Here is a 25,472-nt window from a genome sequence, read left to right as displayed (position 1 = left end):
AGTGAAGACTTGAAATATCCACCTCTTCATTGCTTTCTGTCTTGCTTCCTCCCAGTTAAAAGGGTTCATTATCTCTAGAGAACATTAAAAACAAAACAAAAAAATAGATGAGAAAAAGGTGCAAACACTTAATGAGACTGCTCAAACATTTTAGTTTGCAACTGTTAATCTAAAAGCTTCTTTTTATAGGTTATACCTGAATGTGATTTTTAAAACCCATTAGCCTAATTAAATTGGCATGGCAGTTGTGCTAATGGTCACATTGTTTTAACTTGTGACTGTACTGTGTAACTGTGTCAACACATAAATGAAATAGTAAATAATTTACTATTTCGGTATGACACTCAAAAATTAATTTGAATGACCATTTCCTATTTCTAATCTCTAGTAACCTGTTATTTTAGGCAACATGTTATTTCTGCTTAAACTAGCTGTTGTCAAGTGTGTTGGGTTTATGATAGTAGCTAATGAGCGTTTCATAGACTTTTAAAGTACTTTTCTGTGGTTGACTGTGTTGACATCTATAGTCACGTGTATTTGAAATGATGATACAACTGTATTTAAGTCAATGGACGTGTGCATCACGTTGTGTCCAAATGAAAATACTATAGTCTACAATGATTACAGAGCGAGGGTTGTACCACAGCTGCCATTGGTATAGGCAGTGTGACGTCAGTGGGGAGGCGGGGCGTGTCGGTTTGATTGACATCGTTTTCTCTGGTAGTCTGCTGCGGGACCAGGACAGACAGCTGAGGGGGGTCTGGATGTCCAACCGGGACGGTCGGTGGACTCACACGAACGATTCACAGGTAAGTCACGGCTCGTGATCGCATTGGAAATGTAGAGATTTTGAATTCATTTATCAACTGGGAGACAAAGACACTTCGCCGTGTTTGAGGTGCAGCAGTTAAGAGTTTGACAGAAGGAGAGGTCCGTCCTCTGTAGAGCCCGCTCTGCTGTCAGGACAAGCTTTGTTCACGCACATATCAGTTTGCTTTGGGCGCCTTTTGTGGACCCCGACGCGTCCTTTCCCTTTTCCCGCATATCACGAGGAAGGTACACAGCGGATGGGTCGTATTCGTAAGTGTGCGCACGCCACAATGGCTCGGATGGGTAACAAAAAAATGGCCGCACGTGCGGCGAGATCGGTGTGAATGTACACTCGTTAGGTCACGCCAAAAACAGCGCAGGCGTTTAGCACGGTTCTGGCGCACGGTTCAAGCGCACGGATGTGGCCGTGCGTCAGAACCGTGGCGTCGATCCATGACTAGGGAGATCAGAGGGAAGAGCCGCAGGTTATACCGCTGACAGGATGAGGAGCTTTGAAGGCAGCAATGTCCCGAAATGACATACTGCAACATCTACCAGCAAAGAGTGGTGAGAGAAGAAACAAGAGTGCGCAGTTTTACTGTGACATCAAGTCATATAAAGTAATGTCAGCACCAGATATGACATCTTAATTATATTGTTGACTATAAAAACTTTGACAACAAACATCATATAAACCCTGGTTTGTACACTGAATGAGAGCGGAGAAGGGGAGACTGGTGGCTTGGCACAGGCTGGCCGACCGGAGGCGCAGCCAGACGGTCCTATCGATTTTTATTTTTTTGTCCTCCACTGAAATGTAGGAGTGCATCATCTCATAATCGCGCACTAACACAATGTCAGAACCACTTTGTGTGAGCACTTAATCGAAACATAAAACCACCTACACATCACAACAGACTCAATGAATCTCGGGACTTCCTTACTCAGAGGAGCACAGGGTCACTTGGCAAGGTTTATAAGCAGTTTAGCCTCGGGCACGGGCTGAGGGAAGCCCATGTACATACGCAACATCCTTGGGGATCGGTCCCGGGAGGGGCTTTTAGAGCCCGCCAGACCACTGACAGAGGCAACATGCATATTGCAGCATTGAAACCAGAGTTGATGTGTCCTTCTTTCTTCCCTCTAACTCTAATCAGATTTGATGAATCTAAGGATGACCTTTATTGTTCTTCTGAAGTAAGTGGAGTAATCAGACTCCTCAGCCCACATATCCATATTTTATTTCCTGTCAGCAGAAGAAAACCTGTATTTCAAGTTAAACAGTTGCCTGCAATGTTGGAACATATTGGACTTGTCAGGGAGCCACCCAGAGGCCAAGTCCAACACTCGGAAGCCTCGGCTTTTCTATTATTCATACACAGCTATAGGAGGGATGGTACAGAAAAAGAGGAGGAAGAGTAGCGAGCGAGCGAGAGGAAGAGAGAAATGGATTGGAGAAACTGGAGTGACTCAAACCTCCCAGCTATGGACAGCACATGTATCAGAGGGCTGTCATCGACACAACGACTACGATCAAGCCTCCCTGCCCTGCACCATGGCTTCACCTCCCTGCTCTAAACACACAACAGTTATCATGAGCTAATTGCAAGAAACTACTCAACTTAATAACCTGCTTTATACAGAGAGGAACGTCGTTTTGAAGAGAACTTTGTGTCAGAAATGTGCAGCCAAGTGAAGACTAACGTCTTTGGCAAGTTTTGCTGCAGTACACTGCTGATTCACCAGATTTCATCAATCACTAAGGTCTTAAAGGGGCACACCACTGCGGATACACATTACATTTTGGTTTTACAACGTCTCCTTTTATCTGTTATTGACTTGATTCAAGAAATGATCTGTAATTCTGCTACACAAACTTGATGAAGAAGGGAAGATGGCAGAATAAGCATGGAGGTGAGTTCACCAAAAGATTTTCCTCTGGAAACTCATGTGCGCTGACATCATATAAGGTCATGATGTGAGCAAACCAGATCAAAGTCTCATTCCTTTTGTCTGGAGCAGCTTCAGTTGTAGCTCAGGCTGTAGCCCTCGGTCTACAACCAAACTACATTTGGCCACAATTCTTGGCAATATTCAAAAGTTTTGACAAAACAAACTCATTGATTTTCCTCATCTCTTCCCCCCTCTCTCCCAATAACATCTAGTTTTTTTTTTATTAACCATCCAACATCACACAGCGTCCGTTTTCTTGAAACTTTGCAATCATGTTAAGTGCCGTTGCATCACTACTCCTTATACCCATCCCAGCCCCCTCTTTCCCTCAATACTAATGATCAGTAACAGGAGGCAGGGGACGCAGAGAGGCTGAGAAGAAGCAGGCACGGCCATGTGGCCGTTTAGATTATGTCACAAGGAGCTCGTTATTAAGATCGCTGCGTGTTCAGCGCTGAAGGGTTCTGACGAGCTGTGTAATTATATCATCCAAAGCTGCGTGGCAAAGCGCACGCATCCCACCAGCTGGAACATCACCAACGAGGGAAATGGAGGTCATTTTTGACGATGCGCACACTGATGCAGAAATGTATTGTGTTTAAATGGTGGAAATATAGATATCAGTGTCCAAATGAGGAGCAGAGGGAAGCATGAATCAGCAGAAAGTTAAAGCTGCATTGTCATCATTTGGGAAAAAGCGTCTTTAATCAACTTTTTATTTACAGCCACATCAAGAGCTGCAACAACAGAGCGATGGCTGGTTAGAAAACATAGTTATGATAAATATTGTGCCGATATTGATCTGCCAAGATGGCCATCTCAGGAGTAGCAGTGTAATCCTCTTATTAACGGCTATGTTAACACATGGAGTGACCTACATAGGGTTTGTCTGGAGGCAGAGGATGATGGGTGAGAGGCATGACAGGATGGGGTTGGTTGTGGAAGGCGAGTGGCTGTATGAATAGCTAGTCATTTCACACACGTGTCCTCAAGTACACACTGTGTCCTTGAATATCTCATGCCCCGCGAGCTCTTTCTACCATACTGGAGTTACACAGCGGGAGCGCCGCGGCTCAGGGCTCAAGAAAGTTTACAAATTGCCCTTTGCTGCCCCTGAAATCCGCCACTTGAAGTGACATCTGGACTCGCGGGCCGGACAGAGCTCGCTGGCTTCTTTTGTGATTCTCAAGTCATTGAGAGGAACTGAGAGTGACGGCTGCTCTCAGAGCCCCGTGCAGCGCGGAGCCCGGGGGGGGGGGGGGGTCGCAGAATAAGGGTGGAGAGTATATAGAGATGAATTGAATGGTCCTTCCAGGATGGATGCCTTATGGGCCAGACACTGTGTGTGTATTTGTGACTCATGACCCCGAGGGGTGTAGCACTGTGCTCCATCTGAGACTATAATTTACAAAATATGCTCACTGGGACACGAAGTCTTCGGTAGAGTGAGATTTCCCCGATAGCGTGACTAGACCTGGGGGAATTAAATGTGTTTGTCTGTGCCTTTTATTAGCGCGCATATGCACGCACACGCACACGCACACACACACACACACACACACACACACACACACACACACACACACACACACACACACACACACACACACACACACACACACACACAAACGCGCGCCTGCGTTTACAATTGAGACGGCACTGATGTTTTGTACAAAAACAAACCCTCTGATCTGATCCACCCCCTCCCACTCCCCATCCCATAATCCCTCTTCCATGAGCTGTCCATCATCTGAGTGCTTGTCAACCAGGGGCATTCAGCGGGCTTTTGTTGGCTCATCTTTTTCATACAGGCTGCCAATGGCAGCCAGGATTGCAAATGACCATTTTCTGTGATATATATATATATATATATATATATATATATATTTATTTCCTCCTCTGTCCCGAGAGGAGGGAAGAGGATCTGACAGTAGAGGTGTTAAAACATCAGAGGAGTTCAAACTACAGGGCGTGTGAGAAAGATCGACCGAACCGAATTCACGACAAAACCCACTTCCTTGTTCTTGAGATGACACGCTTCGTTACATGTAAATAAATGCGTGCAAAAATCTCACCACATTTATTCTACATGCAAGTCCTCATGGACATTCAGATACAAAAGCTTTTTAGCTGCTGCTGTTATCACTCGCCGACCTATAGTTACTTGTCTAGAAACAGATTACCAAGGTGATCAGCAGCCACTCTTTGCACTCCAGACTCTTTCATCTCTTCCCTCGCTTCCTCTCATCCTCCCAGGACTTGAGAGGCTTTCCTCACAACTCAGTCTAATCTTAAAGGATTGAACACCCTTTCTCTTCGTCTTCAAAACTCCCAATGTGCTTTTTAATTTTTTTTTAATCTATTCTTCATTCTCATGCACACAATCTCCTCCTGGACTCGCTCTGAAACTCTCCTTCTCCCTCTGCCCATTTTTACATATTCCTCTAATAATCCATCTGTGATCCTTTCCGTCTTTTTTTCCTTCTCAGGTTTTGCCTCCTCCCTCCCCGTTACGACCTTTGATTGGTCCATCTTGGCTCTACTTCATGGTGTGGATGATTTGCTGAGGAATTTGCGAGTGGCTTTGCCTCCATTAACATTCTTCCAAGGGATATCTTTCACTTCCAATGAGCATGCTGCTCCTGATTGTAATCTGCGTTGTGTAATGAATTGACCCTTTACCCTCTCTCTTTCTCTCAGTGAAGGATCAGTTAACTGGAGAAAGATAAATGAAAAGAGCCCAGTGCAGCAAAAAGTGATAATACTAATGAGTAGAGTCTCTGTGTTGTAATCACCTTTTGTCACTTGGAAACTGTTTCGACTATGCAAGAGGAGCGCAGCTCAAGGTCAAAGGTCAAGTGGGCAGTGCGTCTGAAAGAATATATTAAGTTTTAGGACATTATAGATGTTTTTACTCTCCGAGTGAGCAGGTAAACTGACTTTTATTGAACAATCTTTCAAACTCTACTCACAGCTCGAGGCGCAAGAAACACAGAAAGCCAAGGAAGCTGAATGAAATGTTTCTCAACTGTTTCTGCGGTGGATGTGGGCATCAGTTATTTGTAATATTTCATTGTTGCATTCCTTTGTTTTTTTGCTGGTTTACAGTCCCTAATGGTCCGTTTCACAATGGCTATTCAGGGCAGCATGAATGGGTTTAGCACTGCCAGACTGCCTTTTTCTGGACAAATGTTTTAAACATGGCACAGTGGGGCAGAGGACGTCGCCAGGGAGAGGAGTCCTTTTGCTCTGTCTATGTTTTAGAGTCATTCAGAGTCACTTGAGAATAGATACGGGAGAAAAAGGAGCCAGGTAATGGCCTTGGAGACAGCGGTTCTGAGGCTGATGTAGAAATCCATTTCTCTAAGTAATTCTAACCACTTGAACCCGACATTTCATTCTTGACCTTGAAAACAATCCTCGTTTTAATTCAATGTCCACTGACTTACTTGCTTGTTTTGAAGCTGTCTTTCAGGGTTCATGTTCTTCATCAGTAGACGTGGTCTGTTGTCGACTCTGTAGATGGAAAAAATTACCAAGATTTTAGTGCTCCTCTTTGTCCTCTTATTCCGATAGCAGTTTTTTCTATAACTGCTGCTATTATTCATATATTTTGATGGACAAACAATGAAAGAGGGGTTTGTTACCCAAAGCTCTTCCTGAAATAGATGCTGCATCAGTAATTCTACAGACAATCAACGAACAAGATCCAGAAAAAACTGCAGTAAATTCACATTAACCGGAGATGTTGGTAAATCTGTGATACACACAAAGGGGTCGAGCGACATGTGTGTGTGTGTGTGTGTGTGTGTGTGTGTGTGTGTGTTTGTGTGATACCGAGAGGGAAGTCTTCCTGGGAGTGAATGCATACTGCTTTGTCATTACTTTCAGAGAATAGTGGCCATTTACTACGTTGATGGCTCAGTGCCAGCTGATGATGCAGACATCCTCGAATAGCTGAGGACGATCAATCGTCCGGGATGACTATGTGCATCGCCCTGAAAGAACAACTGCCTCAGCCTGCGGACGAGACTCCAATCTCTACAGGCAGGGATGACATAGATAGATGAAACAGATAATCCACAGGGGAAATGGGAGTCATTCATTGTGTGTGTGTGTGCGTGCGTGCGTGCGTGTGTGTGAGGGATAAGCAAGAGTATGTATCTGAATGCTCAAGTAAGCGTACGTGAGAAATGATGAAAACTGGTGTGCAGGCATGAAAGTAGAGCTGAATATTCATGGCATGTAAGGACGAGAATCAGGAACTTTCACACATACCGTCCTCTCTTCCTCTTCCTCTTCTTCTCTCTCCAGGTCTTTGCAGTTGACTGATGAGAAGCCAGTAGGACTCGGGTTGGGCTACACCGACTGGCATAGGTAAACACAACTTCACTCACTGAAGACCTGCAGCAAACATTTTTTTTTTTTTTTGCATGCTAACGTGATTTTTGTCACGACACTGGGAGAACTGCCTGCTTTTGAAGCGAGGATGCCCTGAACTCTGGTCAGTCAGAAAACCTTGACTTTTAAAGAAGTAAGGAAGTAGCTAGTTTTCTTGTGTGTTTATATATGTCTTTACGGATTTCGGTTTTGACAAAGTTTTCTCTGTACTTGAAAGGGCTGCAATAACATTAATCTACAAGTGGGACATTTAAATTTCAATCATACCTTATTGTGATTGGCAGAAAGGTCTTCTTTTTTTTTTTTTTTTTTTTTAAATGTTATTGCTATTGTTGGGTGTCATTATATTTTTGTCATAACTGGTTAAGTCTGATGTATAATATTTGTCAGACTCAAGGCTTCACATGCTGATCACAGTTATTTCTTCTACAAACTTCTCTTGCCTTTTAAAATACCAGTGTGCTTTTACTAAGAGGCTATTTATTCCCAAAATTAGTTTAATCATCAACCATAAATCGATTGTTTTAATAAACCGTTGTAAAATCGTATTCATTTTACGACCTGGTGAGCAGTTGTTTTCATGCCATCTGTGTTTCCATGATGCTCTCTTACGGCCTGGTGCCTTGTTTTCCTCTCATGCAGCTGTTCTGCCTCAGTCGAACTCTGTGAAATCGTTGCTCTTCCTCTAACTCTCTAAAGGAAGACAATTCGGTCGACATTTTAGAGGAGAGACTTGTCTGTGCGATCAACCGAACGAGAGCTGCCTGAAATTCAGTGGGAGAAATGCACTGTAGCGGTGTATTGCTGGCTAAAAGGGAGAATCTGTGTCTTCAGTCCGTGGCAGTGATTCAGTGAGTTGTTACGGGCCTTTTGGACCGTGGCTGAACCAGGCCATGTGTCACACTGCAGACGTTTGAACAGCAGACACGGTGAGAGAGGCAGAGAGAGATTCTGTAATCCCGTGCTTTCGTGGCCAGATTAAAATCCCGCTTCCTGAGTTGGGGGAGGGGTTGACTCGTGGCGTTGAGGATGGGTGGCAGGGAGAGGCGGGGGGGGGGGGGATTAAAGCCTGGCACAGCTGTGTCGCTGTGGGAGGAGCTTGATAGATGCTGAAGGGGAGGAGCCTGTTCTAGATTATTCTCATTTTTATTTCGGTCTTGATATCGCAACTGAAGAAATATGACAGTATCTCAAGACTTTGATAGAGCACTCAAGTCTACATTGATTTAAGGCATTTTCTGGCTGGTTGTTTCTCAGCTGTAACTCGTGGTGCAGCTCTAAGAATGCCTATCCTACATCAGCTGGTCCATCACTGGTTGAGACAAAAATATTTCAACAACTACTCAATTGCCATGTAAGTGTGCACAACCACGTCGCCCTAGAGGATGAAGCCCTCTGACTTTGGTGACTTTTAATCCGGCACCATCATGACGTTGACATTTTTGGTGTGTAATAAACTGGTTTCAACAACTATTATAGCAATTTCTATAAAAACATGGTCGAGGATATCCATGGTGATCTCCATTTACACTTAGCTACAAGCAACATTAGTAATCACAGCATAGCGTTCATAGTGATAGCATAGCCTCCTGTGACTTAATGAGGTGTTTGATAGGTGAAGACGGGTAGTAATGTTAAATCAGTCGATCCTTGCGGGTGTTATTCAGCATTAATAAGGCATTTTTTTGTGTACGTTAAAACTACGGCCTCACAGAACTGCGAGCAAGGCTGCAGACTTGTTGCCTTCATATTCAAAAGTGCCTTGCTGGGATCTGTTCACGCATGTACTCTTTGCGTAACAATGATTAACTTCCATCATCCCTTATAAAATGAGACACTGAGGGAAGATAATATACGAAGACAAGCTTTCTGTTCAGAAATAGTCATGCAGCCAGCAGCTTGCCCAGAAGTATTTCAGCTCAGGGGCGGAGCAGCTCAAACTGCAGCCCCCAAAAATGTGCATAATCCTGTCAGCGCCTCGAGTCGACTGATTTAGCGAGAAGTGAGGTGGTGAGGGCACATTCATTCAAGGAGGATGAAAGGCTGAGGGGGAAAAAAAAAAAAAAATTGGAGAAAGAAAAAAAAGCTCCCATTAGAATGAGGAGGTTTTAAGGAGTTTGGACGACCGCTGAGGGAAAATGTACGAGAACAATCTGCACACGCTGAGAGTTTCTGCACATCGCAGCAGCGGGTTGCCTGAACCCTGAGCAGAATTAGTGTGAATGAGAGAAAAGAATGGAAACGTAGGGTCGGGCCCCCTTCGGTAACACTTATGTAAGATTACTTACATAATGACACGTTCAACCAGTGTGTGTGTGTGTGTGTGTGTGTGTGTGTGTGCCTCTGTGCCTCTGTCTAGACTAGAGGGGTAAATTGATTTTGGGTGGGGATACAAGAGGAGGGGTACTCAAGCAAGCCCAGTGGTAGAGGATTATGTGTGTGTGTATGTGTGTGTGTGCGTGTGTGTGTGTGTGCGTGTGCGTGTGTGTGTGTGTGCGTGTGCGTGTGCGTGTGTGTGTGTGTGTGTGTGTGTTATCAACGGAGGAGGAGGTGGGGGTAGTATGGGAAGGTATTAAAGTCAGAGTGGAGGGAGGGGACTGACAAGCACTGAATGCACGTCCACATCTGTGTACGCGATCCAGCGCTCCACTTCTCTCCGTCTCTTTTCATGCCTGTCTACCTGAACTTATCCATACATCAGCCACTTTTCCTTTCTTCTTAAATTTCTCCCCTCATCTTCCCTCCTCCTCCTCTTCTTCCTCGCTCCCCTGTCCCCCTCGTCCTTTATCATCCTCTGATCTTAATCCCATTCTATTGTTGGGTCTTTGTGTCTCTTCTCTCATTCTGTCCTCAACCCTCTCTTTCTCCTCTGTACTCTCTGTGAATTTTTATTTTTTTTTTTTTTTTTTTCTCGTGCGTCCAGAGGGTCAACAGTGCCAGAAAAGACAAGACCGGAGGACAGAAGACATAGTTGCAGACCTGCTGGTGGTTTACTAGCGGTTAGCCTTTAGCATACTTGTGGCAGCAGGGAGGAAGAAGGAGGGCTTGGCGATGGTCACAGCTATGGACGATTCCTGCCCTAATGGGGCGCGGGAGGAGGAGGAGGAGGTGACGCCCCCGGGACAGGCTGGCGTGGAGGGGCCCCCGGCTGTGCGGTCCACCCAGGGAGCAGATACGTCTGGAGGTGAGGAAAGGAGGAGGAAGAAGCGAGCTGTCACATATGCAGACAAATAGAGAGATATGCAGAGTGATGTGATGGCCAGATTTTTCAATTTGAGATGTAAATAACCTGACATTACTTTAGAGCAGCTGTTTCCAACTGTCAACCTGTCTGATTAACTTGCTGTATGTTCCCCTTCACAGAATTACATTTTAAACCATTTACAAAAATGTTATGTTAAAGTAACTATCACTATTTCAGTTGATTTAGTTGTGTTTGAATATATATTTCTGCCATTCAGTAAAAGCTTTCCACTCATCTTTTAGATATTTATCATTTAGCTATTTCAACTATAGCAGCTTTAATAAACAATTTTAACTATTTTTGCTTTCATTTTGCATCTGGTTCATCCATTCATCCACCAACTGTTTGACCTTTTATCCATCAGCTAAAGGTTTTAGCCAAGTGTTTCCACTGCTTGTCCACTACTTTTAACTATTTAAACTGTTTATTTATTACTTTTATTCTATTTTAACCACTCATCTTCAAGACAGCTCACTGTTTCACCCATTGATGCATTACTTTAAACTTACCGTTCAGACCGTCCTGCTTCTCTGCCAACTAGTTTTCAGAAAATCTCAGTCCTAACAGATAGTGTTCAGGTTACATGTACACACTCAACATATGAATTTCGAAGGTAATTTGTATTTCTTTCAAAGTAGTCTTTCAGAGTGCCGCCTGGGATAAAAGTGACTTTGGTTGGGAAGCTCTGGTTTGAAGGAGCTTAGGTGTGAGAGTTGCCTGTTTTCCCTGGAGGTGGTTCGATTCTTAACCTGCACGACACTGAAGAAATACACTGAAATATAGTTTGTTATGGACGATGTGTCAGTCGCTGTGCTCCTCTGATCTTCATCTCACGAGCTCAAAAATAATAATACCACATATAATACAAGTGGCCTGGTCTGTTCTCCTGGGATTTGTTTTTCTTGGAGACGGAAAAGAAGGAGGCAGGAATTTTAAAGCAGTGAGCTGCTGCATTGGCATTCAGTGCACATCCGCGTCGGTAGGTGTAGGTACAGAGGCAACGGTTAGGTGGTGAGAGAGACTGCAGACAAATCAGAGAGCCACAGAGGGAGGAATTAGAAGCAGGTAAAGAGAGTGATTCATTATTTAAATGAATAAATCGGCTGTGAAAAAAACACACATCTCTCAGTGACTTAAAGCTTTCACAACTTACTGAGGCCAGACTCTGCAGAGACTATTGAATGGCCATATCTCCATGTTATTCTGTATTTTACAATATTATCGACACTTCAGGTAGGAGGCCTCAGTTAATCTCCTGTCTGTCACTGGATAGAAAGCTTTGTGGTTTCTTGCTGGGATGAGTAATGTACACATAAGTACACATAAGCAGGGGGCGGTTTTGGATGAGCAAACATTCCCGTGGTCGAGGACACAGTGATACGGTGGCGGGTAAAGGTCAACACAGAAAAACAGAAAAATCTGGATATACAACAGGATCTAGCTGTGCCTGTGATGTGTATCGGTGTGAGGTGTTCCAGTACTTAAAGTCATTGGAAATGGCTCAGAAGTTATTTGTACACGCTAGATTTACCAAAACTCAGAGAAGCTGCTGTGTGTACATGTGAAATATTATTGCATGACTAATCCTAAGTGAACTGAACTGAAGGTGGTGGTCCAGCACTTGTTTCTGATTTTGTGTGTGTGTGTGTGTGTGTGTGTGTGTGTGTGTGTGTGTGTGTGTGTGTGTGTGTGTGTGTGTGCGTGTGCGCGCGCGCACGGATGCCTTAACTCCAATTACAGCTTTGCTCTGACAGATTGTGTGTGGTGCCTGCGGGCACTAAATATCACGTTCATACATCCTATCTGCTGTATATCCACACTGCGCTTTAGATTGTGAGACTGCGTTGTCATGCGGTAAATATATTATGCTTCGTAGTTACACAGGTTCAGTAGTCTGCAATGCAGTGTTTAACCTCCCTCCCCAATTTGTCCTTCTTTAGGAGGATCATAAATATTTAAGGTCTATTTTTTTTTTTTTTGCATGGACTGCTGTTTATGCAGTCTGTCGGTGCTCCGTGGTGATCAAGCCACAGAGGTCTCTGCTCCCCTGAAAGACCAATTGTTTTGTACCAATCTCACTCTCTTCTTTCTTAGAGTCAGATGACTTTCGTTTGTATGAAGAATGACTGATACATGTTTTTTTTCTGTTACATATTTATACTTACTTATGTAACAACTTATCTTACGTAAAATGATGTTCCACAGATTAAATCCAAATGTGTTTTGTTTTCTTTAAAGGGAAAGCTAAAAAAAAAGCATAATAAATAACTGTATTTTTAAGGCAATAATATTGCGTGTGCCACTTTTTTCTAAAGAGAAGTTATAGAGCATGACTTGACTTGATGACATAGAGCAGGACTCAGGTTTGAGGAGTAATAACAGGTTAGTAGTGGAGCAAAATACAGAGAAATCATAGTGCTGACGGGACATGCTTAACACCCACATAAGTGTATAATGACACAGAGACACACACACACACACACACACACACACACACACACACACACACACACACACACACACACACACACACACACACACACACACACACACACACACACACACACACACACACACACACACACACACACACACACACACACACGTGTTCCCAGGGCTTTAAGTGTCTTAAATGGGCTTAGATGGGCTTTGAGACCCTAGCATTAGGGAGTTAGCTACCTACAGTCTACACCTCTGCCTCCCTCTGTTTGTGTTCACGGGATACAAGACTTGGCAAAATTCATTTGTTCAGATTCCTTCAAACACCTGGCAGCATTTAACTCGCTGAGTTTTTAGTGCGTCCCTGCATTGTCAGAATATCTGCGGGGTCTTGTGGGAATCTGAGGACTGAGTCTTAAATCTGAAGTTAAACTGTTTTAAAACTGCATATAAACAGGTTTTCATATTTTGGGGGTGCTTGGTTGTGTATCTAGAGTACAGAACTTTGTATGTAAAGTGAATGGACTGAAAACATGTCCAATTGAAGTCTCAACTTTAGTTTTTTGTTACAGAAGGAAATTATCCCTGAATTGAAGTGAAATGAAGAGCTGGGCTTAGTAGTGTACAGTATATATCTCTCTCTCTCTCTCTCAGCTGCTGCTGTACCTTTAACAACGTTGTGTGTTTATGCTTTGAATGACTTTCACGCCTGGCTCACACTCCTTATCTTATCTCTCCCTTTCTCTCTGTGACTGCATCTTGGCGTCTCACCCCATCTGTCCAGCCATGCAGCAGGTGTTGGATAATGTGGGTGAGCTGCCCACCTCCACGGGCGCCAAAGACATCGACCTGCTCTTCCTGCGCGGCATCATGGAAAGTCCCACGGTACGCTCCCTGGCTAAGGTAGCGCACACACATAGCCCAGGGTGAGCAGCAGTGAGAAAACTAACCACCAGCCAGCTCTGAGGCCCCGCCCACCCACCTCCTGCTCCAAGCAGCGCTTTGCTTCACCTGACTGAGGTGCTGAAGGCTTTGACTAACACAACGTGATCTGTCTCAGCACACTAAAGACAATGCAGGCGGTCAGTGAGAAAAAGATACTGCTTCACATTGCTGTGCTTTTTTTTTTTTTTTTTTTTTTACAGACAGTGCATGTTTTGCAGCACTTATGAACACAAGCTTCTTTCTCAAACACACATCTTCACTGCTGTCTAAAGTCTAGTGAGCACTGAGTTCAGTTGGAGGACAGCTATGGCTCCTGTCAGACAGGCTGTTGTCATTTTCCACTGTTCAACTGCTCCCTGCACAGGTGGAACTAGTTGAAATGACAGATGACTAGACATAAACAAATACTTCTCTATCTTTTTTTCACAGTGGCTTGCTTACAGAGCAAAACAATATCCCAGCACTACATCCAATGTCAGCAATTGCTCGTACTCGACATAACTCACCTCCATTCATTCGGTCTTTACACACCCAAGTAAATCCTAACACACAGACAGGGACATGACAGGCACCTGCCTTCTTACAACGTCTGTGAGGAGCATCCCCTCCCTGAGCGTCTTTGTCTCTGCCAGGCTCACGAGCAGCTGGAGGAGGTGAAGCTGGAAGCGGTGCAGGACAATAATGTGGAGCTGGTGACGGACATCCTGGGCGACATCAGCAACCTCAAGGTTAAAGATGACAGCACTGCCGAGCTGTCGAGAATCCTCCAGGAGCCGCACTTCCAGGCGAGTGAAAACAAACAGTCAGAAGAGGCCAAAACACGCATGATTTCTATAAGTAATCGTACTGCTAGACAACTGAAGTAATGTACATATGACAATATTGTAAACCAAATATTATATTAGTGCATCTTCTTTGAATTTAATACCACTGATTCATACAATAAATAAATGTTAATTTTGCTGCTCTCTATTGGCAGTAATTAAGCCAACAGCCAGTTCACAAAATCAATTCAAATGAAGCCAAGGGCCCCTTTTTTCTGGCCAAAATGAAAACACATCACTGATAAAATTAGGTCACTAACTCTGTCTAACATTGAGAGACCCCTGCTCCAAATTATACATTGGTAAAACTAAATGCACGCTCCGTAGCTGCATTATTGATCACAGAAGCATTGTTAACAGACAGAACCAATCATTCTTCAGTCATCCCTCTGGCATGGACAGCCCGCCACAGACTGAATTTGTCTCAAGCAGTAGGGGGTCTTCTCTTACAAACAGAACAGAAAAGTTATGTTTCACTTTAACCCCTCTTCTACTAGATTGTGTATATACATCTGAATATTGTATCTTATCACCTCTATTTTTGTCTTTTTGACTTAGCTACTGACCTTGTAGTCCAGAGTAGCTCTGTGTCTTGTGCCTTTTCCATCTAATGGGTTCCTTTGCTCTTTTTTTTTTTTTTTTGAGAAAACCTAATACCAGAACAATCATACTATGTTACAGTATATGCACTATGTGTGAACTCAAGACTTGTTTGTATCATTGTCTTTGGATGTCTTGCCATACACTGAGTTTTAAACTCAGCCTGCACCTGTCATGTTTTGACTGTAGTTACAGTAGCACAGATCGGATGCTTTGGATCCCGTTGTCATGCATCAGTAGAACACTAACCTCCATCCAATAAGAGGTTAGTGTTAATAGGAGGTCGATTTCTGAGCCCAGCGAAGCCTCTGCACCAATCAGAGCCCTCGGTGCTGTAAGCTGAAAGATAAGACCCTGCTGACCTACTGAGGGAGAGAGATGGGGAGGAAGGGACGGTCAGGCTATGTTGGAAAGGGAAACAGATATTACATCACGTATCGAGTGTGTGAGTTGACAGACTTGTTGTTTTCTTCACAAAGAAGCTGTTGGTGGTCGTTGTTTGTGAGATATTTAAAGAAGTAACATCAGGTTTGGACAAAAGCTGCTAGAGAGACATTTAGTCAACCAAAACTTATGTGATTACATTCAGGTGCTAATCCATGTTTGGGATTTGAGCCATTAGATAATTGTTTTTTTTTATTAATACTGTATGCTGCTGAAGGCACATTTCAGACTCCCAAGTTTTGTGTTTTAAAAGCTTTGCGTGTGCATTTATTTTTTACTTTTTAAAAATCAAGTGTAACAGATGTGGCAGCGTTGCGAATCAGACAATTACTGAGACCAGGATGAGAGGCTTCTTCTCTGCTGTCTGACCTTGAGTTGACTGTTTGCGTGTATAATTGTCCCTTTTCATCGTTTCATCTTCTGCCAACATGTTTCATATCATGCAGCCATCACTAATTTGTTTTTACTTGAAATGTCAAGTTGCAGTTTTGTTCAAAATATTTTAAATGTGGGTCTATGTTTTCCAAAAGAGCATCTGCTGTAATTATATGTGACGATTAGAGAATGATTCCTGAGTGAATTGAATTAAACAATGGTGCATTTTATTGCATATAAATTCAACTTTTTTACCTACGAAAGAAAAAGAGATGTGCTTTATCTTCTTTTACGCTGTCTTTCTTTAAGCATTATTACTCCTCCTCTCTTCCCTTCAGTCTCTTCTGGAGGCTCACGACATGGTGGCCTCAAAATGCTATGAAGTCCCGCCCCCGGCTGAGATGGCCAATGATGCAGCAGTGAACAGCGCTCTGATGCAGGCCGATGCCGTGCGCATGATTGGCATCCGAAAGAAGGCCGGGGAGCCACTGGTAAGCAGAGACGGACTCTGAATGTGTCTCTGTGAGTGTGAGTGTTTATGTATGTGTGTGTGTGTGTGTGTGTGTGTGTGTGTGTGTGTGTGTGTGTGTGTGTGTGTGTGTGTGTGTGTGTGTGTGTGTGTGTGTGTGTGTGTGTGTGTGTGTGTGTGTGTGTTCCCAGGGGGGTTGTGGTTGAGTGCATGAGTGGTCAGATTAAGGCTGTGAGTTGATGTCACAATTGTGGGATTGTTGGTAGAGGTGAATAAAACAGGGTGTCAAAAGGAAAACACCATCTCTGCTCCCTCTTCTTCCTCTCAGGGTGTGACATTTCGCGTAGAGAAAGAAGACCTGGTCATCGCAAGAATCCTTCACGGCGGCATGATCGACAGACAGGGTCTGCTCCATGTGGGCGACATCATCAAGGAAGTGAACGGGAAGGACGTGGGCAACAATCCCACGGAGCTGCAGGAGATGCTCAAAGACTGCAGCGGAGGGATCACACTGAAAATCCTCCCGAGCTACAGAGACGCTCCAGCACCCCCACAGGTGAACACACATGACACGGTAACGTAAACACAGGCACGCACACTTCTGCTTACATAATGAGTGGCAGATGTTGGGCGGTGGCACTGGGCGAGCGATCTGTCCTACGGCCTTCCCACAATCCCCTGCGCAGGAATGTCAACCCTGGGAGCCCTATTAATAACACTCCACATGCTATCTAGGTCACACTAGCTGTTTCTATCTCATGTACACACTACAAATACACACACACACACACACACACACACACACACACGCTTCCTGTAATTTCTTGCCCCCTCATATGGAAAGTCGTCATTTATGACATTCTTAGACAGTTTCCCCTGTGCGTGCACAACAGATCTATTTGTCCAATTATGACTCTTGAGGAAAAGAAAAAAAATCCTCAAGTCATTATGCATCTTGAACAAATAGACATAAAACTGGAATTGCTTATAAGGCTTAAATTGAGTGAACAGCATTAAAAGTGAATGCGACATAATGCAACATCACATCCTGCTCTGTGGCTGAGGGCTCACTGGCTGCACAGTATATTTTACTGGCTTGTTTTATTGCTTCCTCTGGCTGCTTGTTTAATCTAATACATCGGCCACAGCACTTACCCCTTCCTGGCAAAAAGCCTCCGCTGTTGGCGCAGCGTGAAGAGCTGTGTCGGGTGCAGTGTGGGACACGGGGATGTTAATGGGTGTGAAGGAGCTGCTGTCATCGTGTCAGTGTTTGAGACAGCACGCTGTGGTCAGAGCATGTCTGTGTGCCTCTTCTGCCCTGACCTTAACCCAATGGTTTTTTTTTTTTTATTTAGAAAATATCCTATGACCTCAGAAATATAAATACAAATATAGTTGCTGGACTGGCTCAGAGCTGTGCATCTGTTCATGACAGGTGCATGTGCGGCCGTACTTCGACTATGACCCTGCCAATGACAACCTGATCCCATGTCGAGAGGCCGGCATGGCCTTCAAGAAAGGCGACATCCTTCAGATTGTCAACCGAGAGGATCCCAACTGGTGGCAGGTGAGCCCGCCTTCATTTAATGTCTGGGACTGAGTGTCAGAAAAAAAAAATCACAAAAAAAGTTAACTGTGAACTGATGTGAAATCTGTTTCCAGGCATGCCATGTCGTGGCCGGTGCCACCGGACTGATACCCAGTCAGTTCTTGGAGGAGAAGAGGAAAGCTTTTGTCCCCAGAGACTTTGATGGATCAGGTGGGTCTTCACATGGTTTTCTTGGTGGTGTTATGTCATACTTGCTTTTGTTTGGAGCTAAAACTCTTCCAAGTTCCCAGCTTCTCTCTTAAGCTGTGCTGATGTTGAAAAGATAGTTTGGCCCAAAGTCTGTGAGCTGGTTTGCTGCCAGATCTCTGTCCGCTCTCTAAAGCTTTCACCACTGAAAACTGATTTATGGCACAAAAGGTCTGGGTTGTTCATTTTTCAACTCTCAGAAAATGATCCTCTCCTGCCTCCATCTGGCCAAATGCTGTAACAGCAAAGATGTCCTATATCTCGTCTTCTCTTGTAGGAATCCTTTGTGGCACCATAGCTGGGAAAAAGAAGAAGAAGATGATGTATCTGACGGCCAAGAACGCAGGTCAGATAATCCTCCACTCAGGTGATTCTCGGCTGATGTCCATCACCTTTCTTTGTGACTGACTCATGGTTGAATCTGTGTTTAAACAGAGTTTGACAGACACGAGCTGCAGATCTATGAGGAAGTGGCGAAGGTCCCTCCATTCCAGAGAAAGACACTGGTTCTGATTGGTGCTCAGGGAGTGGGCCGACGCAGCCTGAAGAACCGACTGATGGTCCTCCATCCCACGCGCTTTGGCACCACCATGCCATGTACGCCATGACTGGACTTTGTATTTCGAAATTTTGTCCCATCCCGTCACAAAAAAGGTTTCTAAAGACTAAACAAACATTTAACCGACTCACTTCTTCTCTCAGACACTTCACGGAGGCCCCGTGATGACGAGCTGGACGGAAACTCCTACCACTTTACCTCAAGGACGGAGATGGAGGTGGACGTGAAGGCCGGACGGTTCCTGGAGCACGGCGAGTACGACGGCAACCTGTATGGCACGAAGATTGAATCCATCCATGAGGTGGTCTCCACAGGACGCACCTGCATCCTGGACGTCAACCCTCAGGTATCTGAAAGGTTTAATGAGAGTAAACTTTACGTAGGATTAAAGGTTCGATGTGTTGAGGGTGGATTTAAAGCCCCACTGTGTAACTTTGTGACTCACCTGTAGCAGGGAGAGTGGCTCCTCTTTCAATCCCACTCGGCAACTAAACATCTGTTCTTGCACAATGTATCTTTAATGAGCGAGTCGAATCTCTCAGAAAAAAAAGTGCACTCTTCGCTAGCAGCAGCTTGTAGAGCTCCTCGTTGAACACTCAACGTTCTGAGATTGTTTCCTGTCGTTGCATCCTAATGGGGGTAGACCTCGGGTAAATTTGAACAATCAGCATTATCCACTATATATACTGGATGTTGCCCTACCACAGCCGCCACTGTTGGAACTACTTCAACGTCATCGCACTTAACTGCACCCACTATTTGCTGATTCATCCACCTTCAAAGCAGCTGAGCAAACCTTAATGTGAACAGAGTCTCCAGACTATAATCCCAGTGAAGACTGAGACCGAGCAGTAGTCGGGCGGAGCCGGGCTACATTGTTGCCATTGGATCGACAGTTTTGTCAGATGTCTTTGGACGATACAGAACCGATGTTTATATGAATTAAACAGAGGCTGATTTAGGACGACGAAACTAATGTCATCTCCTGTGTCTCTCTTCAGGCGCTGAAGGTACTGAAAACAGCAGAGTTCATGCCTTACGTGGTGTTCATCGCAGCGCCGGATTTTGACACTCTTAAGGCCATGCACAAAGCTGTGGTGGACGCAGGCATCACAACTAAGCAGCTCACGGTAGGTTAACAACTCCCAGGTACAAAACAGACACATATGGCCACCCAGAAAAGAAAACGACCCATCCATACCCCGATGAAGTTATTTTCTCCTTAAACCGCCAGTAAAAGTAGCCATGTTGAATTTCAAGTAACTATAAACTTGAAATGTTTTGTACAAATATAAAGTCAAATAAGCCAGTTAGTGAAATGCTCTATCAAAAACAATAAAACTACATCAAAACTGCTCCCAAGTGCAGTACTTGAGTAAATATCCTCGGTTACTTTGTACCACTGTCCTGAATGGACGAATGAAAAATGCCTCAACAGGTTTTTTGATGCAAAGTATCAGTGGCAAAGTGAAACATTAAAATCTTGAGGCAAAATGAGAGTTGTGATCAAAAGGTTCCGAGACTGCCCATGTTGCATGTGAACGGTGCCCAGCACCGTGACGTGTGTCGAGCGCGGGGAAGCTATAACCTTCCTGACGAAGCACTCCCAAGTTTCTTCACTTGATCAAAATCAGCACCGGAGTTAAACGTGCTTTTGTGAACAGTGGTCCCGGTGCGCTTGCGAGTTTTTTGTGTACATGACCAGAGGGCGCACGTCAAATTTGTGTGTCAATCTCTGGAAATCAGCAGCAGAGACCCTTAAAATGCTTCAGCAAGCACATGGCAATGAAGCAATGAGCAGCGTGAGGTGTTTTGAGAGGCAGTCGCGTTTCAAGAGGGGCAGGACATCACTGTCCCAAGACTGAAGAAGGCACATCGGGTCAGGATCGCAAGCAGGTTGGTTTTCTTTGAGTTGTGGGGTTATGCACCCACAGGGTCAGACTGTCAACACCGAGTTCTGCTGTGATGTTCTCGGACATCTGAACTCTGGTGCAACGGTTTTCCAACACGACAGCGTGAGTTTCTCGCCCACAACAACAATATCGTAGATTCTCACCCCTCCATCCTCTGGATTTGGCTCCTCGCGACTTCTTTCTGTTCGCCAAAAATTTGACAGAGAATTTGATGTTTTGTCTCTGCTCAAGTTTTACGTGCGAGAAGAAATTGCAAGTGCGCATGTACCAGCGGTCACAAAAACGTCAGTAACTCGGGTGCCGATGTTGATCGAGCGATGTAGCTTCAAATAATTACAAAGGTTATAGTTTCCTCTGTGCAGCAATGCTGACATGTCTGAGGTATCTGATGTCTACAGCCCGTCGCTAACGGAGCTGTCCTTTGGGCTTTGCAGGACGTGGACCTGAGGAAGACGGTGGATGAGAGCGCTCGGATCCAGAGGGCTTACAGCCACTACTTTGACCTGACTATCGTCAACGACAACCTGGACAAGGCCTTTGAGACGTTACAGGCTGCCGTGGACCAACTGTGCAGTGAACCCCAGTGGGTCCCAGTGAACTGGGTGTACTGAGGACCAGCACCGGTGCTTCCACTGCCCACGCTGCGAGGGTCCCAGTGACTCAGCAGCTCGTGTGTGCGTGAGTGTTTCTGACCACGAAGGCCAAAGAAGAGGAGAAGACGGCAGAGATACTACTGCAAAAATAACATGATTAATGAAACCTAATTGCTCTTCCTCCTCTTGGGCCTGCACGCTGTGCAACTTTTTTTCTACTCAAAACTCAAAGGGAAAGCGTGCTTATTTATTTTATAACTTTTTATCAAAGATCTTTCTATTTAGTGCGGGATTCCAGTGAGAATGAAACAACATCAAAAACAACATCTTGTCGTGTACTCGGGCCATATTTTTGCATTAATTTATTGTTGTAGCTCCATGTCTTATTTTGTAGTCGTTTCCTTTGAATTGAATTGAAAGTGTTTTGGTGAGTGTTCCTTCATTGACACAGGATTCATGACCGCCTTCCGAGCAGGAGGACGAGGAGAGGCGATGGATTACAAGACCTTCGAGCAGTCTCCGTCCAAGGAAACTATCCGTGTCACGCGTCATTGCCATGTTTGAACAACCTCTGTAGCTGTGTTTTATGTTCACCTTCATTCTACTGAATCCTTAAGTGTTTTTATGTAGCCGGCCCTGCACTCTCCATGGGATCAACGGGGCAGAAATAAAGAGGTTGAAAGGTCCGTTTGTGCACAGCTCCCTCACTATATGTATAAGAAACAAATCAAACTTTACAATGTACTTCTCAAAGATCAAACACTGTGTCTGTTCATTTTGTCTAGTTTTTATTTTTCTAGTTTTCTTTTGTCAGCGTGTGTGGTGATTTATAGCGTGTACCGTTTGGTCACACGTGATCCGTTCTGTTTTGAATCATCCTGTCTGTTTGTCTGAAGTGTGACTGTCACAGTGTCAACGCCCGTCATCTTTACCGTCTACGTAAGCCAATTTGTTGATGCTTTTGTGTGTGTGTGTGTGTGTGTGTGTGTGTGTGAATGTGGCACAAGCCTTCTCTCTCCTCTCTTTGGTGTTGCAGTATGCCAAAGCCCCGATCAGACTCCAAATAAAGTTTGAAATTCACTGTTAAATCTACAATTGAAAATAATGTGACTTTGAATCCAGCAGAGCCAAATGGTAAAACTACTGTATGATACTGCCATATGTTTTTCTCACCACAAGTGAAGAACTTGAAAATGCCAGAGGGGAAGCGGTTTCAGTTTCTAATTTATTTGGTTTGAATCCTGTCTTGCACTTCAGAAAAAAGGAGGACGAATAAATTACCTCTTCATGGATCTTCTTTGCAATATGTATGTTTGAGGTGGATCTGTGCCAGCCCTACTGCCTGTTGAAGTGTTTCCACATCAACCTCATGTCTACAGATTTGTTTTTACATTTTTATCAGCAAAGTTATGATGAATAAAGTTTTAATAAATCTCACCAACTTCTTTTCTTATTAAATAATATACACAACATTTTAACCCGATGAGTTTAATTACCGGCAAATACTTACATAATGCCGAGTATCAACCTCCTTTTTTGGCAAAGACATTAATGCATCCCCATGTGGTCCGGTTCCTCTTGGGCCTTTTAAGGAGCATTTTATGGCTGCTCGTGTCTCGACACAACATTTAACATTGAGACGACTGCCTTCTTTATAAATAACATGTTTATTTTCCTTTGGGGAAAGTATCAAAAAAGCATTGGCGTAACGAACCCGAGTCTTCAGATGACGCGATGGTTAAACTGTATCAAAAATTCTGTTATTTGAAAATAACCAGAATTTCTGGTACAAACAGTTTTAATTATGATTATTTACATATTTCACAGTGAAATATGTGGATTACGCCAAACAACATTACTTGAAAGTGAAAGATGCCTAGAGCACCAGTAAATGAATTCCTCTTCACAGTCCTTTTTTCACAGCAGATGTCTTAACTTGTCGTGGGAAGAGCACAGCGTGATACTACGAACACTGACGACGGCTCCCTTCTGTGAAAAAGACCTGCGGTATTGGCATGGTGGGAGATATCTGAGAATTAACCAAAGGAAAAAAAAGCTTCTGCAGGGCTGCAGACCACGAGAGATAAGTGAGAACATGTGCAATTTGGGCGGCGTGACCCTTTAATAGATGGTAACTGAAATGCAGGGAAGACTTTGTTTGATTATTACTTGTGCCTCAGTTCATTTTTGATGCGAGAAATACAGCATCATCAAGTGGATCAAGTCAAGTCCCCACTAACAAGTGTTTTGAATATTAATGAGTTAATATGTTTGACAGATTATTGATGTGGCAGTGTACTCTGAGGGGACAAGAGTTATCTGTCATGCAAAAATTCAACAATAGGATATACGTTTATTGGAGACAAAAAAAAAAAATCGTTAACAGACAACATCGCAAATAGTGATATATGATATAAAAAATAAAAACAACAACAACAACAACATGCGGGGCGATATAATTCCAGCTGTAATTCTCTTTTATGACATGCAGCTGAACTGGGAAATGACAACGTTGAAACCAGTTTCCTTGGTTACCATTTTCCACATAGATCGACCTGGGTAGAGAAGACATAACTTCATATCACATTTGCTTTATTTACAGATCAGGTTCGGCTGAACTGCAGATAAATAAATGGGCCGTTACTCGTCACAGCGGTGGTCTACAGAGCCTCGGTGCTTCTTTACCTCGCAGCATTCGCATAAGCCGGTAGCAAACTTACGACCTGCCTGGTCGTGTCTGCGCTCCTTTTGACTCGGGTCCACCTCAGGATGCAGCTGCATTTAAAAAAAAAAAAAAAAAACTCTGCACGTTCCTGTTTCACTAAACCTGCTCCGAACTCCTGCAAGAGACACATTAACAGCTGCTCTGCTCTGCGAACAGGCCCGTGTCAAATTGACTTGACTTGCATGCGGAGGCCAGTGGGGAGTCCCCGAGAATAAAACATGAAGCCGTACGACACAATAGGGAAAATGTTTTAAACATTTTTATTAATTAACGCAACTTACAGTCAAGCCAAAGAGTGAACTATATTAAGTGATACGTATTCACATTATGTCCTAAAAGGGTTTACAGCATATCTTGTGTTCTGTAAGCATAATTGTTACCAAAAAAAATAGGGAAATGTAAAATAGAAATCAAAGCTTACGACTTTACAACAACAACAAGGAGCTTAGCAGTGGATGTGAACAAATTATATCAGCAACGTAAAGACCCTCACCAGAACAGGAATGACAGCAAATTCAGTTTTGGCATGTTGTGGTTTAAATAAGGGAGAAAAGAGATAGAGAGAGAAATATACATATATATATATATATATGTAAAAACTCAAAACAGACAAATGAAGGGAGGTTTGAATTCACACGGCTTTGCCAAGAGACTTTGGTCACTTTGCTTCTCCATCATGGCTTACGATGACAAAAAAAAACAAAAAAAAATCAACAACAACACAAGGTATAAAATGAAAATGAGGGAATGAAACATCAAGAAAAATGGAGTGTCCTGGAATCAGTTCTACAAATGAAGAGGAGGGGCTGGAGGGAAGGGGGGGATATTTTATATCTTTCAAGAGTCTACAGATGATTGTCTGATTTCCTTGAATGAAAAAAGAAAATCAAGAGTTTTGACTACAACTCCAGGACAGACCCTACATTCATAGGAGGTAGATAACATGGCAACGACACAGCACGAAGTCTTAAAGAAATGTGTCTGAACGGGAAGCGAGCTCTCTGTCAAGTCTGTGAAATTGTAGTGCATAATTTTGTTCAACTTTTAAGGCCAAATAGGAACCTCATGTGTACATCTAAGGCTAGTTTAAGACAAAGGTGTGTGTGTGTGTGTGTGTGTGTGTGTGTGTGTGTGTGTGTGTGTTGTGTGGTGGTGGTTTGGGATGGGGACACCGTAAGCAGATACAGCCCTTTCACGGCAATACCTGAGTCAACAGTCGCATTTAGACCATAGAAGCTTGGCGAACATCAACTCTTTAGTGAACCAAACCCGATTGTTTTGGTGGGTTTCTTTTGGCTACGCAGACACAGGGATATAAAACAAAAAGATGACGAAGACGAGCTGAGGGTTATTATTACGATGACAAGTTGCATAAAATGACAC

The 25,472-nt window shown here is 43.8% G+C and overlaps 1 protein-coding gene across 3 annotated transcripts; it reads left to right on the top strand.

Annotated features, from left to right (window-relative positions):
• Positions 1-723: 723 nt before the first annotated feature.
• On the top strand, positions 724-22,801 carry pals2b (protein associated with LIN7 2, MAGUK p55 family member b). 3 transcript variants are annotated; one of them, XM_069698514.1, is made up of 14 exons: positions 724-809; positions 7,078-7,140; positions 10,088-10,348; positions 13,632-13,732; positions 14,425-14,577; positions 16,374-16,526; positions 16,833-17,060; positions 17,940-18,071; positions 18,167-18,263; positions 18,577-18,645; positions 18,735-18,896; positions 19,002-19,204; positions 19,860-19,988; positions 21,206-22,801. In XM_069698514.1, exons 3-14 carry the CDS (start codon positions 10,216-10,218, stop codon positions 21,380-21,382), a joined length of 1,737 nt encoding a protein of 578 aa, XP_069554615.1. In that variant the 5' UTR covers positions 724-809; positions 7,078-7,140; positions 10,088-10,215; the 3' UTR covers positions 21,383-22,801. The 3 variants fall into 3 exon arrangements, with proteins under 3 accessions (XP_069554615.1, XP_069554635.1, XP_069554624.1); XM_069698534.1 differs by lacking the exon at positions 10,088-10,348; XM_069698523.1 differs by lacking the exons at positions 724-809; positions 7,078-7,140 and adding an exon at positions 7,180-7,297.
• The last annotated feature ends 2,671 nt before the right edge of the window (positions 22,802-25,472 follow it).

Source organism: Brachyistius frenatus, unplaced genomic scaffold (genome assembly GCF_029030835.1).
Source record: "Brachyistius frenatus isolate BFR_SWC_R1_liver_20210118 unplaced genomic scaffold, ASM2903083v1 Contig_2, whole genome shotgun sequence".
Lineage (NCBI taxonomy): Eukaryota > Metazoa > Chordata > Actinopteri > Embiotocidae > Brachyistius > Brachyistius frenatus.
This window is presented reverse-complemented; position numbering and strand designations above follow the sequence as displayed.

Excerpts from the sequence above, each read along its gene's own strand:
- pals2b (XM_069698514.1), top strand. The coding sequence starts at position 10,216 with ATGGTCACAGCTATGGACGATTCCTGCCCTAATGGGGCGCGGGAGGAG. Across the intron at positions 19,205-19,859 it reads TCCTGGACGTCAACCCTCAG|GCGCTGAAGGTACTGAAAAC; the intron begins GTATCTGAAAGG and ends GTCTCTCTTCAG. Across the intron at positions 19,989-21,205 it reads TCACAACTAAGCAGCTCACG|GACGTGGACCTGAGGAAGAC; the intron begins GTAGGTTAACAA and ends TGGGCTTTGCAG.